This window comes from Cyprinodon variegatus, unplaced genomic scaffold (genome assembly GCF_000732505.1).
Source record: "Cyprinodon variegatus isolate N-32 unplaced genomic scaffold, C_variegatus-1.0 Scaffold64, whole genome shotgun sequence".
In the NCBI taxonomy this organism is placed as follows: Eukaryota; Metazoa; Chordata; class Actinopteri; order Cyprinodontiformes; family Cyprinodontidae; genus Cyprinodon; species Cyprinodon variegatus.
The window spans coordinates 654434-671756 of NW_015150517.1; the positions used below are offsets into that span (position 1 = coordinate 654434).

The 17323-nt window shown below is 37.7% G+C and overlaps 1 protein-coding gene across 1 annotated transcript in view; it reads right to left on the reverse strand.

Annotated features, from left to right (window-relative positions):
- Window positions 1-1612: 1612 nt before the first annotated feature.
- Window positions 1613-17323, reverse strand: part of LOC107082854 (exostosin-1-like) — a 328874-nt gene continuing 313163 nt past the window's right edge. Inside the window, exons 11-13 of the mRNA XM_015371737.1 lie at window positions 7977-8137; window positions 6546-6717; window positions 1613-2490 (exon numbers count right to left, since the gene is read on the reverse strand). Of these exons, the coding sequence (XP_015227223.1) occupies window positions 2305-2490; window positions 6546-6717; window positions 7977-8137 (519 nt within the window). The 3' untranslated portion in view covers window positions 1613-2304. The remainder of the gene's footprint in view (window positions 2491-6545; window positions 6718-7976; window positions 8138-17323) is intronic.

Here is a 17323-nt window from a genome sequence, read left to right on the forward strand (position 1 = left end):
ATAAAATAATGGGATACTTGAATACAAATGAAGTTCAATCATTTACACAAATATAATTTTGACATTCCATTGAATGGAACAAGTCACTCTAAAAATCCCCAAAGCAGACTGTTTTTATTTCTGTCCAATTATTATAGATATCCTTGTCTTTTTCACTTGAACCATCCAACTATAAAACACCATTCTAGTGTTGGGTAAAAAAAAAAAAAAAAAAAAAAAAAACCTTGAAAACTTTAAATCAATTTGACTATATGAACTGATGAACTGTACAGTGCCTTGAGATCACATTGGTGTGAATTGGCGCTATATTAATAAACTGAATTGATTTGAACTATTCACATACTTGAACTCCACTTAGAATATTCAACCACCACTGTTTGGCGCCATTTACCTTTTTCCTCTGCGCATGGAGCAACTGGTTTGCTTGAACTTGTAATTGTTGGGATCTGGAGAAGTTCTACCTTTCTCCAGCAGAGTTCGCCGTGGATCCTCCTGAGCTGAGCCTTCGACACACCTGAGGCGCATCTCATCATCAAGAGGATCCTCCAGTATGTAACGGGCTTTTAGACCTTGCCTCAACGCCGCAGTGTTTATCCAGTTTGGTTAGCACCTGAGCCTAGCATCTTCTGAGTACCTTCGTTGCTTCTATTCCCTGGTTGGATTCTAATTCCTCTTGTCTCTGCTTACAGGAATCCAGTTTCCCTTGTAAGCTCTGGATGAGCTTAACCTGCCGAGCCTGCCCTCTGAGCCAAACCTGAAGACTCTTCTCTGGATTCTCATGCTGCTCTGGACTAAGACCTGGAAACCCAAAGCCAAGGTCTGCTCTCACGCTAGAAGCAAGACGCTGAAGCGGTTACTGAACTCTGCTGAACTAAACAGTCTCTGGACCCAACAGTTCCTCTCTCAAAGCCAAACCCGGACTCCTCAAGGTATAAATCAGAAAATCTCAAATCCAAACTCATCTGCTCCCAAGCTAACTGCTTGGGAGCAGATGAGTTTGGATTTGAGAAGTTAAATGAACTTGTTAAACTTTTCATCTGTTTCCGTGGTGTTCTGCATACTGGGCTTTTCTGAAACCCATCATGACAGTAATGAATCAAGTTATACCCAATGAAACAGAGGATACAGCAGACCTGTGTTTCCAAACGTCCAAAAAGAATGAAGAGTCTTCCAATCCAAACAGGCCTTCGGAGGACGCAGACGCTGAATTCGTATTCAGCAATGGGCTACAATTTGCAGTACTGAGATTGTGTGAAGTTCTCCATAGTCCTGCTAATGACCTGATTATTTGGTTCAGGTGTGATGAAGCAGTGACATCTAGAAGGGACAGGACACCAGACTACGAGGTCAGGACTTGAAGAACCCTGCTCTATATATTATGTTTGATTTTATATGTGAATCAGTGTTTTATTATTCAATCAGCCTTGTTAATAAAGATAATTTTACTAATGTTTGTCACAATGTATCAATCTGTACTATTAAAATGGTTTAAGATCAATTATTTTGTGTACAAACAAATGCAAAAAACTTGAAAGAAAAAAAAAAGAAACTTGACACCTTGCTTTCTTCTATATAACATTTCTTTATTTAATTTTCCTTTATGGGTGTTTTATACAGGGAGCAACTGCTGCTAAAGATTGTACAATAGTTTACAAGGGGCAAGTCACCTTTTGTCTTCTGGAGTTTCTTCTTTTGTCCCCTTTGACTGATTTCTGTACACATTTAACCTCATTAGAAGGAATTTGACTCTTTCTTTTTTCTAAACATATCTCATGTATTGCACAGTATACATTACTTCCTTTAAACCATGAAACACATTCTTTTTGTCTTTGATCATGAACGTGTATGTATCTAGGTTTTTTGTTGTACATTTCCTTCATGCATTCACACACATTGATCAGCCACATCTTTAAAGCCACTAACAGGCTATATGGGTAATTGATCCTCTCACTGCAGCATATTGACTGGAAAAGCAAAGAGTGAAATGCATTGAATCAGATTATCCAGGTGGAGCAACCACAAATCAAATCTATGCAAACCCTCAAATTATGCTTCTAGCCATTTTTCTGTAGATATTGGGCCGACTCCAGATAAATTTGTTTAATATTGTGGGTGACCATTTGGCTTGTTACCGCTTCCCTGCAATTTTCTCACATTTTTTTCACAAGAACAAACATTTCCTTATCCTTCATATACATGACTCCTAGCTTTCCGTTTCATAGCATCCCATTCAGTTCGTATGTTTCCTTCCCACTGAGAGGAAGGATGACTCTATGTTTCTGAAATGCTGTTTGATTGTAGCCTTCAGAGTCTCTCAATGTCTCTGTACTTCTTCCTCAGTATAGAAACTTGGTCCCTGAACAGGACGGGGTCCAGCCTCATCTGCGAGTGTACCAAGGGCATGAAGCCTAGCCATCGGCTGAAGGCGTTCATACAGGTCTGTCGCTGTGCAAAATGGTCTGGGTCAGCCCAACGAGATGCCTTAGAGCCCTTGGTGTGGAGAAGGAAAAAAAAAAAGAAAGAGAGAATGAGACATTAAAATGGTTGTCTGCGATCCTGCTTATGGCACAGTTTTTCAATCTTAGCAGTTAAACTACTGTTTTGTTTTTTCTTTTAAATGTTAAGATTTTTCCTTTTTACTAACTACCACATAGCATTTGTTTTCTAAATTTATGTCTTCAAAAGAATGCTTTTAAGAATATTTATTTTACTGAGAAAGTCTAGGCTTAATACCTGACTTCATATTTTCAGCCAAAAGTTAAAAAAAAAAACCTTCAGTATTATTGACACCTTTTATTGGTTGTTGAACCAGGAAGTATAACATAAATGTCGGTTCTTTGCTTTCTTACACTCAATGCAAGGGTAAAATATTTGGCACAAAACCTCTGAAATTTTTGTTCCAAATTATAATTGGTTAACCATATTATTATTTTGGTATATATTGTATATAATTGCACACCCCTTTAGCTGTGACTGTTTTTTGCTCGTTGTGGGTTATTGACTAAACATTTAGTTTTTCTATCACTCTGTTAGCCCTCCCTTCCATTCATCATGTTTAGCATTAGCTGGAAGTGTTTACGTTTCAAACTTGCTGGTAAAACAAACGGCAAAAGACCAATAATGCTTGAGTGGTAGAAGAAAATTTGTTCTTATAACAAATGTTTGGGTATTTTCCAACATATGTGTTATTGCTAAATTCAGATTCTTCTTTCTTTTTTTTTTTTTTTTGCATAGTCATCTATACTGATATTTATTTGCAAATAGCCTGCAGTTATATAGCACTTTTTCAAGTCAGGAGACTTGACCAAACATTCAGTCATACACCCATTCACTCACAGGCTGATGATCGCAAACTGCATTGTAGCCACAGCTTTCCTGGGGCTCACTGACAGAAGAGTGGCTGATGTACACAGTCGCCACCGGGTCCTCTGACCACCATCAGTAGACGATACGTGGGAAGTGTCTTGCCCAAGGACACTATGACACTGAAAGCCTGGGCCGGGGCTTGACAACCCTCTGGTTGCAGGGCAAACTCCTGCATCCAAAGCCACTGTTGCCCTAAACTGCCACCAGACTTAAGTCTGATTGGTTCCCAACCACAAAGCAACCTACATACAGTGACATATAATGTAAATTTCACTCATTTTGCTAAATTAATGAAAGAGGCTGGCATCCATGTGTTATTATGTGGAAAAAAAACAAGAGCTGACAATATCATGACCACACAGCAGCATGAAATTAGAAAAAAAAGAGCACAGTTATTTACAATGTTCCTCTGTGTGGAGATTTGACCTACAGTAGCAGCCATTTAAAATATACCTTTCCAGTCAATCGCCAGCCGAATGGCAGCCCTCTTCCCTCCAACTCCCAGCGAAATCCCCTCCAACTTCCAGCCACTGGATCGACCTCCTCTTGCATATTTTTTTACTCTGACTCCACCCTTCAACGAATTACAGGGTCTGACCAGGAAATGACGCTTCTCTTTAGATCTTCATGTCCACAAATCTTGACTGAAAGAATATTTTAGTACAAATATTGATGTTTAAAAAGGAATTGTAGGGGACCAGCTAAGGACCAGCTAAGGGACTATCAAGGAAAGCGGGGACATTTTGAATGGCTTCTACTGTAACTGTTGAAGCTGTGGATGCTATTACACTATATCTGCCAGATCCAACTTAGAATTTCATAAGGAAATAGCCCAATTCAGATCTTTAGCAGAAGTCAAAGGATTGAAATTGGGTGGTTCGGCTGGACATCGGTTGCATATCACTGGATATAAACCAGTATAAAATGTTACTTTAGTATGAACTGCAGGCTTGGTTTGCACTAATCATCTATCCTGGCAATTTTCTGCTGGGATTTTTCCTGCCTTGTTCTTGGTTCCTTTTTTATACATTTGTAGTTTTCAAGCATGCAAATGTATAAAACTTTCATGAGCTGCAAGCCTGGGGATAATGAACGGAAAGTTGTTTTTTTTAGTCCGGAACACTAGAATCTTCTGCTTCTTTTGTTTGATTCTCTAATTAATATATATTGGCTGCAGGGGAGGAGTCTGAGGGTTTATGATCGTTCTGAGGGGAAAGTAGAGGATAGCAGACCTTTTGATCAGATTTGTCATTGGGATGAAGAGATTGATCCAGCAGCAGCAGAAGCTGGAGGTCAGGTAGGATAATTGAACTACAACAAATCAAGTGAAAGAAGTGGTTTGGCATTACCCTATTTCTTGTTTGCTTTGTGGTAATTTATTTAAGCTGTTGTTGTTGTTTAAAGTTTTCCAAACATTTCAGCAACTTCCACGTTCTTGATGCTAAATGCCTTGCCAGTGTTGCTTGAAGCAAAGTCACAAATCAACAGTTGAGAGGAGGAGGGAGGCAGGAAAAGTGAAATGAGTGAAGTCAGGGGTAAATCTTGGTTTGCTGTGCTGCCTTCACAATTAAGACATTAATCACTGAGTTTATACTGCAGAGTCATCGTCCTGCCTGTGGTCAGGTCATCAATCAGAACCTGACACTGAGCTGGCCACGTGAACACACACACACTTTCACACACAAACCATACATGTTGGGCTTTCCCATAGAGAAGGCTAGCACAGTTTTAACCTCAAAAATGGCCACTGCTAGATCTGCTTTCAGGTTTTTATCTTCTTTAGGAACAGACTGCTGTTATAAACACTTCAAAGGTGACAGATAGAGGTCTTGACCTGTACTTCTCAAGCAGCATAGTAATAAATACAGCTGTTTTATTTTTTTTTATATCCCCACCAAAGTATCCAAACATTGAACTAATTTGTATATTACATTAGATGCTGCACCTGAAACATTTGCAGCACATGGAAAGTTTGGTCTTTTAACACAGAATTTTTTACCTGACTATACAAACCTATTATACATGTTAATAACTTGTCGTTATCAAAGATGGAAAACATACATTTTCTTTTTTTTTGTTCCATCCTCAACTGGATTATTTTTTTGTTTGATTTTGTATTACCTAACCAGAAGGAGAAAATATGAATTAATAGCTCAAATGACAAGTTCAAATTTATTAATAACGACAGTTAAATCAGCAATCCGGAATTGGTTATATTTAGTTTTATTATTGTTTTTGTTCATCAATACCTCAAATATTGTTTACAGTTACCACTGGTGTCATCAGGTCTGGAGAGACCACAGGAAAGATGCGTCAGTCAAGCCAAGGGACACTGACTGCTAATTTGTCTCAGTAGTTTAAGAAAATTATCCTCAAGAAAAGTAATGTTCTGATGTCAAAATAATGCTCCTCATTTTTGGCTTTGTTGGTGAATCCCTGAACTTATGTTACATTTCAAGGCTGCTATTGCTTAGAGCTGCTTCACATCTGCACTGCATGAAGTCATCAAACTTGAAGTAGGTTATTTGATGTATCCTACATGTCTTCTTTAGATATATGTACAGTCATTAGACTGGCAATTTCTGAATGTTAATCTGGATGGTCTAAACACAACATATTTCTCAACTAATGATTTGGAAACATATATTTTAGATTCTTTTATCAGGCCACATAACTCTATTTTGACCTATGCAAACTGATTAACAATTTCAGGGATGAAATGCATATGCCTGACAGTATAGTAGGAGACACACCCCTGTACCATGAAGTTACTTCAGTAGGGTGTTCTTCAGACATGTTGTCACCAGCACTTTGGCCCTTCTTTTCAGCCGTCCAAATGTTACTGCATTTCTCTCTATTTAGCCAGTGGGTTCTTTTCTAATTATAACTTCTTCTGTTAATTGACTCAGCAGCCCATGTATGTATATATGTATATATGTCTATATGTATGTATGTATATATGTGTATGCATATATGTATATGTACACAACCCCAGCTGGGATAAGCATGACTGAAAGTGGATGGATAGATGAAATGGATGCATTACAATAACTTGCTTTGAATCCTGTAGTTAATTTGCCAATCCACTTTTAGGGACATTTCAACGTAAAGCTAAAAACTGGACATATACTGTAAGTGAAATGATATATGGGTAATGTCGAAGCATGAACCTCTGTTACCTGGCCCATCATAGTTTCCTTGTACTGTTTCTTCTGTGTGACTTTGATTGGAGGCTGCTTAGTGACAGCTGAAACCAAGAAGTTCATCAGGATGTCCTCACAGTTGGCCATGTGGTCCACCATGGTCAGCAGGCTGGCTGGGATGTAGTGAGTGAACAGGTAGTGGTAGTATCTGAACACAAAGAGGTAGATGAGATTTACCGTACTGGATCCATCCCTTAACAGCTTCTATTCTGTTTCCTTATATTCAGTAATGTTTGTTGTGTTGCACTCCCAGCATGGGAGCACTAGATCACTGTCAGGTCTTTTACCTCCCTGCCAAGGTCTGCAGTCACTCGCTTACGAACACACACACACGCACACACACCACCTCTAATTCGTGTTGTCTGCTTTTGTTGGCATTTGAGAGACCAAATAACAAAAGGACTAAAGAGGTGCATTCAGCATCCAAACAATAGAGTGAAGGGAAAGCCATTTATCTGCGTGACAAGACACCCTAAAATCCCTTTGGAAAGGAACATTCTCTGCTGTTCAATTTACTGCTCTGCTACATACTTGAATTTTCTATTTTTTTATATTTAGCTTTTTATGTTTGACAAACACAAAGATAACAGGGTAGTACCGAAACCTGTTTTGATTTATATTCGCCTTTAGAGAAAAATAATAGTAAAATGACCACAGTAAATGGACACCCCTAATGCGGTAGCTCGCTGTGTAAGGAAGATGTTATAATGACTAAAGTCCTTTTAGAAGAAATACAATCAAAAGTGCCTACAGCTTTAGAATAACAACCATTACTGCAAACGATGGAAAGCCTGTCTATTTGCACAGCCATTATAATGGTGAGATCCTTTTATGTAACTCCAAACAGTTAGTAGGTTGTTCCGAATGCAAAATGTGGTTCATGAGTTCAGTCAAGCTGTGCAGGTTGCTGGTTCCTCTGCAGTGTTCACCACTGATGCTCTGAAGGAGCTCAATGTGGAAAAATGCTCCAACACCCTGACTGTCAAACTGACACATTATTTTATACATACATATATATATATATATATGTTCAATTTGATCTAAATTAGTTCTTAAAAACGTTCTTTTACAATATATCTTCATAAATATGACATAACTTTTTTAGTAAGCCAATAAGCCATTTTAGAAAATGTAAAAGTGAGAATGTGTGTACTTCTATTTTTTAACTGGAAAAAAATCACAAAAAGGTTTAGATAAGAAAATCTCTGCTAATGGTTTATTTAAAAGCTGCTGTGGCTGTTTGGGCACCAAATAACATGCATCACTGTTTTTAATCTTAATGCATTATTTTTGTTCTCTGGTTGTATTTTTTAAAAAGAAAAATAAGGGTAAAAGGAAAGGAAATTATGTGAAAAAACTAGTGCAAGGCTTTTGCTGATCAGCTGGAAGTCAGTCATGGCTTTGTACCTGTGGTAAAAGGCTGCTCCTGTAAGTACCATGGAGTAGTCATTAGTCCACTTGGAGGTGTAGCCCCAGCGTGATCTGGAACTATCCCAGTAGTGGCTCCTTGCTGGATAACCGACAATCCGCTCCGGAAAACTTTGCCACACAATAAAAGCAAAGTCCACCTGGGGAAGCATAAAAGGAAGGACAAAAAAGGTGGAAAAAGAATGAAAATTGAGCACAAATGGAAAACACAGCAGCTGCTTTTTTCTTTAAGCACTTTAGCTTTGCAAAATGTAGGGTTAGGAGCCAGCTGTCAAAAGAAGTGCAATGTTATAATTTCCCTTCCCTAATGTAGCTTTGGCTCAAGATGTAACTTAATTGTTGCTTATTTTTGAAGAGGAAGAAAACTGTGCTGCTTTTCCCATCATGCCCCAAAAGTTAACGCTGACTCACCTGCAGCATGAGTCAGACTTGAATTTAAGGAAGGGGTGGAAAACTCCAGTCCTTGAGGGCCGGTTTCCTGCAACATTTTGATTCATCCTTGGTCCAACACACCTGAATCAAATGGTTGAAATACCTGTCCAGTATGCAGTCAATTTCTCCAGAGTCCTTTTAATGACCTATTTACTTGATTCAGGTGTGTTAAGTCAAGGACATATCTTAAAGTTGCAGGATACAGGCCATCCAGGACTGGAGTTGCCCACCCCTGATTTAGGGGCTTAAGTCTCAGCACTGTTAAATTTAGGTCTGGACTTTGACTAAACCTTTCTAAAACATGAAAATGCTTTATTCTGAATATTCATTATAGATCTGGCTGTATGTTTCTGGTGCTGATCTGTCGGAAGTTTTGCCTTCATTTAACCTCCATCTGTATTGTCTTGTATTTAGCTTCATTTATCTTCCAATCCACTCTTACCTGCGATATTGTCCCTTCTGTATATAAACTACTTCCTATTGTCATACTAGCATCACCATTTTATGACATTATGGAAACTTGACCCACACAGTCTTGGGAACTCTCTTGAGTTGAACAGGTAAAAGGACTCAAGTATGAGCAGATCCCTGGGAATAGATTACAATGAGAGGTGTACCACTTCTTTATATTTCTTGTGACACATTTCCTTTCAGCTAGGGGATCATTGCATATGGAGGAAGAGCTAACTTGCCTCACAGCTTTCGATAAATAAAAACCAAGGCAGCCCACCACACACCTGCATGTCCAATGCAGAATGTGTCAGTGACTCTGCACATTCTCCAGACTGGTTGCTCTAAGCAATGGGTTGTTGCCAGATATCACTGACCACATAAGGCTCAGTGACACATATGTCATTCCTGCCAAGCAGACTTATCCCACAGAGAAGTTTTAGTCATTGTGTACTCAATGTCAAAAATCTAACTATAGTAGCATGCCTAACAGACCTCCACTTTAAGTGCACCAGGAGTAAATGCATACATCCAGTAAAGTACAAACAAATATGTGACATCCTGCAGACATCAAGATGTACTTCACACCTAGAAGTCCTTTTACTTGGCCTAGTCAAGGCAATCCTGATTTAAAAAAAACTAAACAAAAAATGCTTTGTTCAGTCCACTAAGAAAGAAAACATGATGTGGTGGAAGAACATATCATTTCTTGTTAGGCTAGAGCAGGCCTGCCCAATGTCACTCCTTTAAGGCCGCTGTCCTCCAAGCTTTAGAGCAGGGGTCACCAACGCGGTGCCCTCAAGGACCACATGGGGGGCCCTCAGAGTCTTCAAAATAAAGAACAACCCGCCAGTGGGCTAAGTTTGAAATTTTATTTTATTCTGTTGCTCTTCTTTTTAATCATTTATAGAGATTTCAAAATGAAAATGTCTAAATAAACTTAGAAATTAACAGAAACAATAAAAATATGTTGATAATGAACTAAGTTTAGGCTAACGCTAACCCTTGCAGCTCATGGGTCAGTAATGGTCGCCCCTCCTACGTCTCGGTACCCTTGAAGTGGCCCTCAGCCTTAAAAAGGTTGGTGAACCCTGCTTTAGAGATTTCCCTCCTTCAGCAAAAATTATTTCCACTGATTAACATTATTTTACTGTATTGCTATCATCAAAAATCAGCTGTGCTGCAGCAGGAAAACCTCTACAACCAGCAGGATAGCCGCCTTCGAGGGCCGACTTTGGGTACGCCTGGAGAGTATCAAAAAGGAAATGGTAGTTTTCAAGACACTATACCTTCATTCATTCTTCTATTTACACTACAAAAATCTCACACATGCATACTGTCTGCAGTTCAACGAAGCCAGGATTGTTCCTACTTCTATCCTGGAGAAACTTATCAGCAGCTACACAAATGGACGCCCTAACACATAGGAAAAAACTCCAGTAGGACTCAGTAGTTCATCTACAAAGACAATGGAAAGTAATTTGAAGGCAGTGAGTTAAAAATTGGAACAAGGAAGAAAGGTGGGTTGAGAGAAAAGAAAAATATTGATATAAAAACCTTGATATAAACTAAAACTAAACAAAGGAGAAAGTCTCAGGTTTCATCTTTCTAACACCTATTGTGCTGATTTGACACAATTTAAATAGATTAAAATAAGCAAAATAAAAATAATATAAGGCAAAATAACAAATACTTGAGTTTGCAGTAGGTATAGATATTAACTTGCTGTTATTTTGTCTGAACCCAATGACATACTGGCAAAATCAAGGCTATAAATGAACTGAAAATATTAACATTTAAAAAATCATGCATGATTTTCTAACAGCTTGATTATTTTCCAGAAGGTGTTTACCAACTTTGAGCTGCTTCATAATGCTCGCTACACCAGTAAGGAAGACATTTAATGTAGGATTGTCTAGAGCACCTGGTTGTCCTTGAAGGAGCCTGATCTACCTGGCAAAGACCCTCCTTTGAATTCAAAAACACCACTGAGACGCACTGGCAGACACACCAGAGAATAAAGGGGGATCAGCACATAATGAAATACTTGGCTATACAGACACAGGCGCACACATTCACATTGGGAAGCGGCCAGAAAATTAATCACCACATCTCCATAGATGAGACAAGGTTGAGGAGGAGAGCCCTGAAATTGGATGTTCTTTAGTCATACCTTACGGCTTCTGTCATGAATTGTGTGAGCAATTACTGTAAAGACACGGCGCTAACCACAGAAAAAGGTTGCAGCTGCTGTTCTCAATGCAGCCCCTGATCAATTGACATGTAAGCAGTGTGCATCCACAGTGTCTGAGACTGTTTGGGTCAAATCTTTCCACAGCTTGGCGGAAAGGATTAAAAATATCCTGCAAATCTGATTTTCCTCTTCGATGTGAAGAGGTAAAGATGTGCTTCAGTTTATAAATTGCAACATTTCTTAGTTAGTACTTTGAAACTATTCAATCATGTTTTATTGATGGAGCATAAAAATTAATACTCTAAGGCAAAAATAATTCAATTAGCAATAAATACAGATCAGTACCATGATATAAAACAGAGGCAAATGATGTTGGTAGGAAATTATAAAAGTCCAACGCTTTGAAAGGTTTGGCATGCATGTTATACATACTAATACAGTCTACTAGGACTACATTTATCTGCAGATCAGAGGGTCAGTTCAGCTATAGATCTGTTACAAATCTCTCCTGACATTTGGCTTTAATGTGTCTCGTCTGATGAGATAAGTCAATATAAAAACTCCTTCAGTTCTAGGTGCTTTTTAGTGCTTCTGAGATATTGTTGAATTGTGGTCCTAAATGGTTTTAGACTCTGATTTTATTTGAGCCCAAGCATATGTTTGGGAGCACACTGTGGGGGCAATAGTTTCTATTGGTTAGTGTTTTTTAGAGCACAATTGTATTTTAACTAACTGACTTAGCACTTACACAGCAAGTGATGAGAAGTGGCAGATTTTCAGCATTTACAATGTGACTTTTTTTCACAGTGGATCCTGACAAACTAAAGTTACAGTAAGTTGTACAGTAATTAATTATGTCATAATGGCCAACAACTTAGGTCATTTTTAAATGTAAATGAAGGTAAAATATTGTTGGTTTAATACTGAATTTAGGCACAATGCGAGAAACCTCAAGGGAGAAAAGGGGTTAGAGGATATTTTTTCTTTAAAAATAACAGCTAACTCATCTATAGTTTACTATTACAGCATTGGCATTTTCTTTCAGAAAAAAGAAAATATTTATTTAGTTTGATGGATACAGTCGTAAATAAATAAAAAATCATTACATAAATAAAAAAAGCACTAAGTATGTTCTTCAGCTTTATTCCATGACAAAATGTTAAAACAGTAAAAATGTTTGAAATGCTTTGATACTATGATAGAGGCAAACCGCTGCATTGGTGAAATTAAATTTACTCTAAGAAATCTAATGTAACCTTAAAGTACAATTAAATAAATGCAGGCCAATTGTAGTGCTGCTTTAATTGCTCTAAGAGCTTTTTTAAAGCCTCTATAGCAAAATACAGGATCACCTGATGAGAGGCAATTATTTCTCTCCCTATGTTGTCTTTTCCTCTGATCTCTCTTCATGGAATAAACCAAATTTAATGAACTGAAATAATTTGCAAATTGGCAAAATCCAATCTTGCTGGAATAATGCTATATGAGAAAAAAAAAAAAAAGTATTGTTCTATATTGTGATACATTTCTTTCCATCAATATATTCCATTATCATATTTCTCTAGGAAAAAAACAAGTTGATCAGATCAGCGCTGTGTTTAAACAGAAAATCTCTTCAAAAAAAAAAAAAAAAAATCCCAGTATACAAATAGGCTGTGGACTCTTTGAGTTTAAAACCCAAGTATAGATTGTATGCTCCTAGAAATTAAGTTCCTGCTTCATTACAAACAAACCAACTTCTTGGGGTGACAGTGGCCTCAGATAAAGGAGTTTGCTGTGCATTGTGGGTTCAAAGCCCGGCTCAGGCTTTCAGTGTCTTCTTGTTGTTGGACAAGACGCCTCACCCACAATGCTTGGTGATGGAGGTCAGAGGGTAGCTATAGCTACACAGCTTGCAAACATAAGTGTGAGTGTGTGCATGAATGACTGATTGTAGTGTAAAATATATAACTACATTAACATATAAGTACATTTAGAATAGAAGAGAGAATAAAAAATCCCTTTATTGTCCCACAATTGGGAAATTCTGGTGTTTACAGCAGCAAAAAGATGATACAAAAATGTAATAAAAAGCTAAACAAATGAAATACTGTACTGTAAAATGTTTTCACAATATAAATACTGTGTACATGGGGAATAAATGACGAATATACAGCTATGGACTTTTTTTTTCTTTTACAGTAATGGATATTTGAAAATAGCAGCAACATCAGAGATGTGCAAAATGACAGCAGCATGTTAGTTAACTGACTAAGACAGAAACTGTGCAAAATCAGCATGAATGTAACAACTTATTAAGGTTGTTGGGAACAGCGGTGTTATAATGTCTTACAGCAGCTGGGAGGAAAGATGTGTGATAACGCTCCCTGGTGCATATATGGTGCAGCAGTCTGTCACTGAAGGAGTTCTCCAGTTCTGCAACGGCTTCATGCATGGGGTGGGAAACATTATCCAACAGAGATGTTAATTTAGTTAGGATTCTTGTTTTCCAACTCCTGCACTGAGTCCAGAGGGCATTCAATCACAGACTTTGCCTTCCTGATCAGCTTCTCTCAGCTACAGATAAGCCACTGCTCCAACAGACAGCTCCATCGAAGATGGAAGGTGCCACAACAGATTCATAGAAGGTTTTTAGGTCTTTAATAAAATTATTTCTTTAAAGAGTATGAAACTCTTAACCTCTTGTTTGTATTGCTCATTTCCATAGTTTTTGGGGAGGGAAAGCTTGCTTTTATGAACGTTTTGGGACATGGTCTTCTGCAAAATGAGCTGACACTGGAGAAGGGGATCCTCCATTGCCTCCCTATCTTCTAGTAATCAGACTTCTCTGTCATTACTTTTTCCTACCCCTGCTTGCACAAGATAAATATGGTAACATTCAATAAAACAATAAAAGTTTTAATATTATTTTAATATTTTTTATTAAAATGAGTTTGGACACTGTGTATCAGAAATTAGTCTTGACCCTTTATTAAGGACGCATATTAATGACTAATGATTTAAATTTGATTAATGTAATTGATTGACTACAAACTAATTAATAAGTGGCCATTTATTAAAAAAACTTGAGGAGCTAAATATTATAATAAACTAACTATAATAAAATAAACTAAGTATAAACTATTTACTTCACTAACAGTATTAAATACTGTCTGAATACACATTATGGAACAAGAGTTATTGATAAAATATAACAAAAAGTGAACCTGAGTAAAATATCTGAAACACTTTCCAATGTACAGGGATGTAAAACTATCATTAAAGCACAGGATTTGTGGCTCTGATTTCACAACTATTGTCGCTTTCTTTTAATGAGGTGGATGATAATAGTGATGTAGCTCTCTGTTTTTAGTGTATCCCAGCAATCAGTGCTGGGAGACTGTTTTTGCTGTTAACACAAGGAACATTATCACATCCTTGCTTTCCAAACACAATAACTATCTGATCTGGGCATCTAGCCCATCTGGTGTTGTCAGAAAGATTTGATTTAAGACATTTCTTAAATCTTCATATCTGACAGTGATCATGTCAGGATGGCAAAAGTTAAATAATTGTGGTTATCTTTCTCTGATATTATAATTTATTTGACAAAAAAAACAAAAAAGTCACTGTATAGGGAAAAAGTTTTCATAGCACCCTACATTGAATACTGTCACTGAAGAAAAAATGAGTATTTTCTACTTAAAATAGGAAGGGAAAGAAAGTAGAGCCAGCTGAAATGTCTCTACCACCTGATAAGTGCAGTCAAAAACAAAAATGAATCCCAGTTATGAAAATGTTGCATGCAAAAATAAGCCATATAAGTCAACTGAAAAAAGAGACTCTAAAGTTTTCCATCAGCCACATCAGTATTGATATCTAACATAGAAAAGTCAAGCAGTCTACAGTATGAAAGGCATGAAAGACCCACAACAGCTTTCCAGTCCATTGTGGGGTAAAACACAGACACCCCACCATGCAAATGAACATTCATACCTAAGGGCAACTGATCAGAAAGTTTGGAGTGAGAGAAAAAGTGCGATTACAGAACTTCTGGATAAATTAGAGGACCGCAAATATAGATTTAAGGAGGGGATTGCATCTCCAAACTCCACTACTGCTGAATTGTATTGTTCATCCGCTCCAGCCGGTGAACAATACCTCCTTAAGACCGACCCTTAACAATCATAGACAGGTTTCAGGTATTACAGGAGTTAATCCCCCCCTTTAACGACAATCCCACCTTTTAACGACCGACCTCCAGAATCATAGGCAGGTTTCAGATATTACAGGCTAACAATGGAACCAAACGACCCACTCATCTGTTCCATTTGCATGTTTCCAAGCAATACAAGGCCTCGCTATATACAGTAAAGCCTCAAAATCACCGCGGATCCAGACATTTGAATTGAGAAAGCTTCCTGGAGAGGTGGCGAAACGTCTTCAAATCATGGAAACCAAGTCCAGTGGATTTTTTAAAAACTTTTACGGAATGACTATGACCTGGATGACTGAGAATCTTCATCAGCATACTACTGCTGAAAGTTTTGTTGCAAGTATAGAAAAAAAACATTTACAAATCGAAAAGGTAGCACTCCTATGCAGGTATGTGAACTTTCTTCCATTTTTTTCCACCCAAATCCTCAAAATAAAAAGAACACCAACCAACGCTGGCGTCGGAGGATGTGGAATTTCAGGATTAGAGGGCACTGCTCTGATGGATGTCAGTTCCTACTTGGTTCCTCGTGACTCAATCAACTCCTCCCAGCAGAAAAATGTCCACCATAAAAAAGACTCCATAATGGTATTTCTATAATTTCATCAATGCAACAAAACCTAAACCTCGCAGTGAAGCGGCACACAGTGGATTCCACGCAGTGGGAGCGTTTACGGCTCCTACCTCAACTCATGCTACTATGTGACATTTGCTCCAGGATAAATATTTAATCATGAATGCTTATTATATATTTAAGCCCATGTAGTCTTTTTTTATAGTGGGCTAATACACTTAGCGCCCATGTAAACATGTCTTATTTAAGACTTAAACATTCAGACATAATTGTTTTTTGTTTTTTTTGGTCCAGTATAGGACCAAAACCAGGAGCCGACTGATGGAAAGCTACAGTGCTACAAACTGTGTTACATGTTTAATAATCATTTACAATTTCAAAATGCAAGCTAAATGTGTTCCATAGGCTGGTGAAAATATATACATATATCTTTTCTTTGCCAAACTTAAGCAGCACTAACTTACCAGACAGTACTTCAGAAAAAGAGATATGAGCATAATTTTCTGCTGTCAGTTCATGAGAAAGTTCCAGTTCACTGAGTAATAATAGTCCAATTGTTTTTAAGCCTACCGAACCATCAGCGTGTGTCTCATCCTCTCTTTTAAGCATCGGATACTTTAATCAAAGATGCTCTCTGTGCTTTGACAGAGTAATGATACAGACGCTGAGGTAATGGCTCTAGCCAAACTTCTGACTCAATGAAAGCACTTAGGTTGTTATTAAATCTTATTCAGACAGCTCTTTAGTCTTTTCTTTTAACCTTACTTGTTTCTTTGCATTCTGTCTGCATCACTTTCCGCTGCTCTCAATTTCTCAATCTTTCATCTACCTCAGCTTTCGGCTTTCCTTTATTCCCCTTTATTCTGCAGTTGGTTAAATTAAAACAACTCATCCACCAACAAGGTATTTTAAGTCAGAACCAAAAAAATGGCAGGTTAAGTTTCCTTCTAACACTGGCTAGATTTATTTCATCTGATACATTCTGGGTCTTCTTTTTCTTTTTAATGCAAAGCGTTTTTGTTCGCCTGGTGGCAGATACACTGTTTAGAAAAAGTGAAGTAATTCCTTAATAATGATCATTATGCATGACTTTCCATGAACTACCTGTGACATTTCACCGCAGATCAATACTGAGTCAAGATATCATCGCCTTCTACTCCTGACCACTAACTGTGCTGGAAGCGTGATTTCACTGGGAAAGGATTATTTAGAAAATAAGGGGGGAAAGGACAAATATTTATTTTTCCAACAAACTGTCTCATAGAAAATATCTATTGAGGTTTTTCACAAAGGTGATTAGATTTTGTGTATTGGATTTTGGAGTGGTTTGATTTGAAGATAACCACAATAATAACCTGGAATTATTACAATTCCAGGTTAGTCACGTCTGCATCCCAGTTTTCTTGGAAAAAAGGTTGTAAGGTTTATAATTTTCTGCATGTTTGTTTTTCTGACCTTGTCTATATAAGCTCTTATTAACA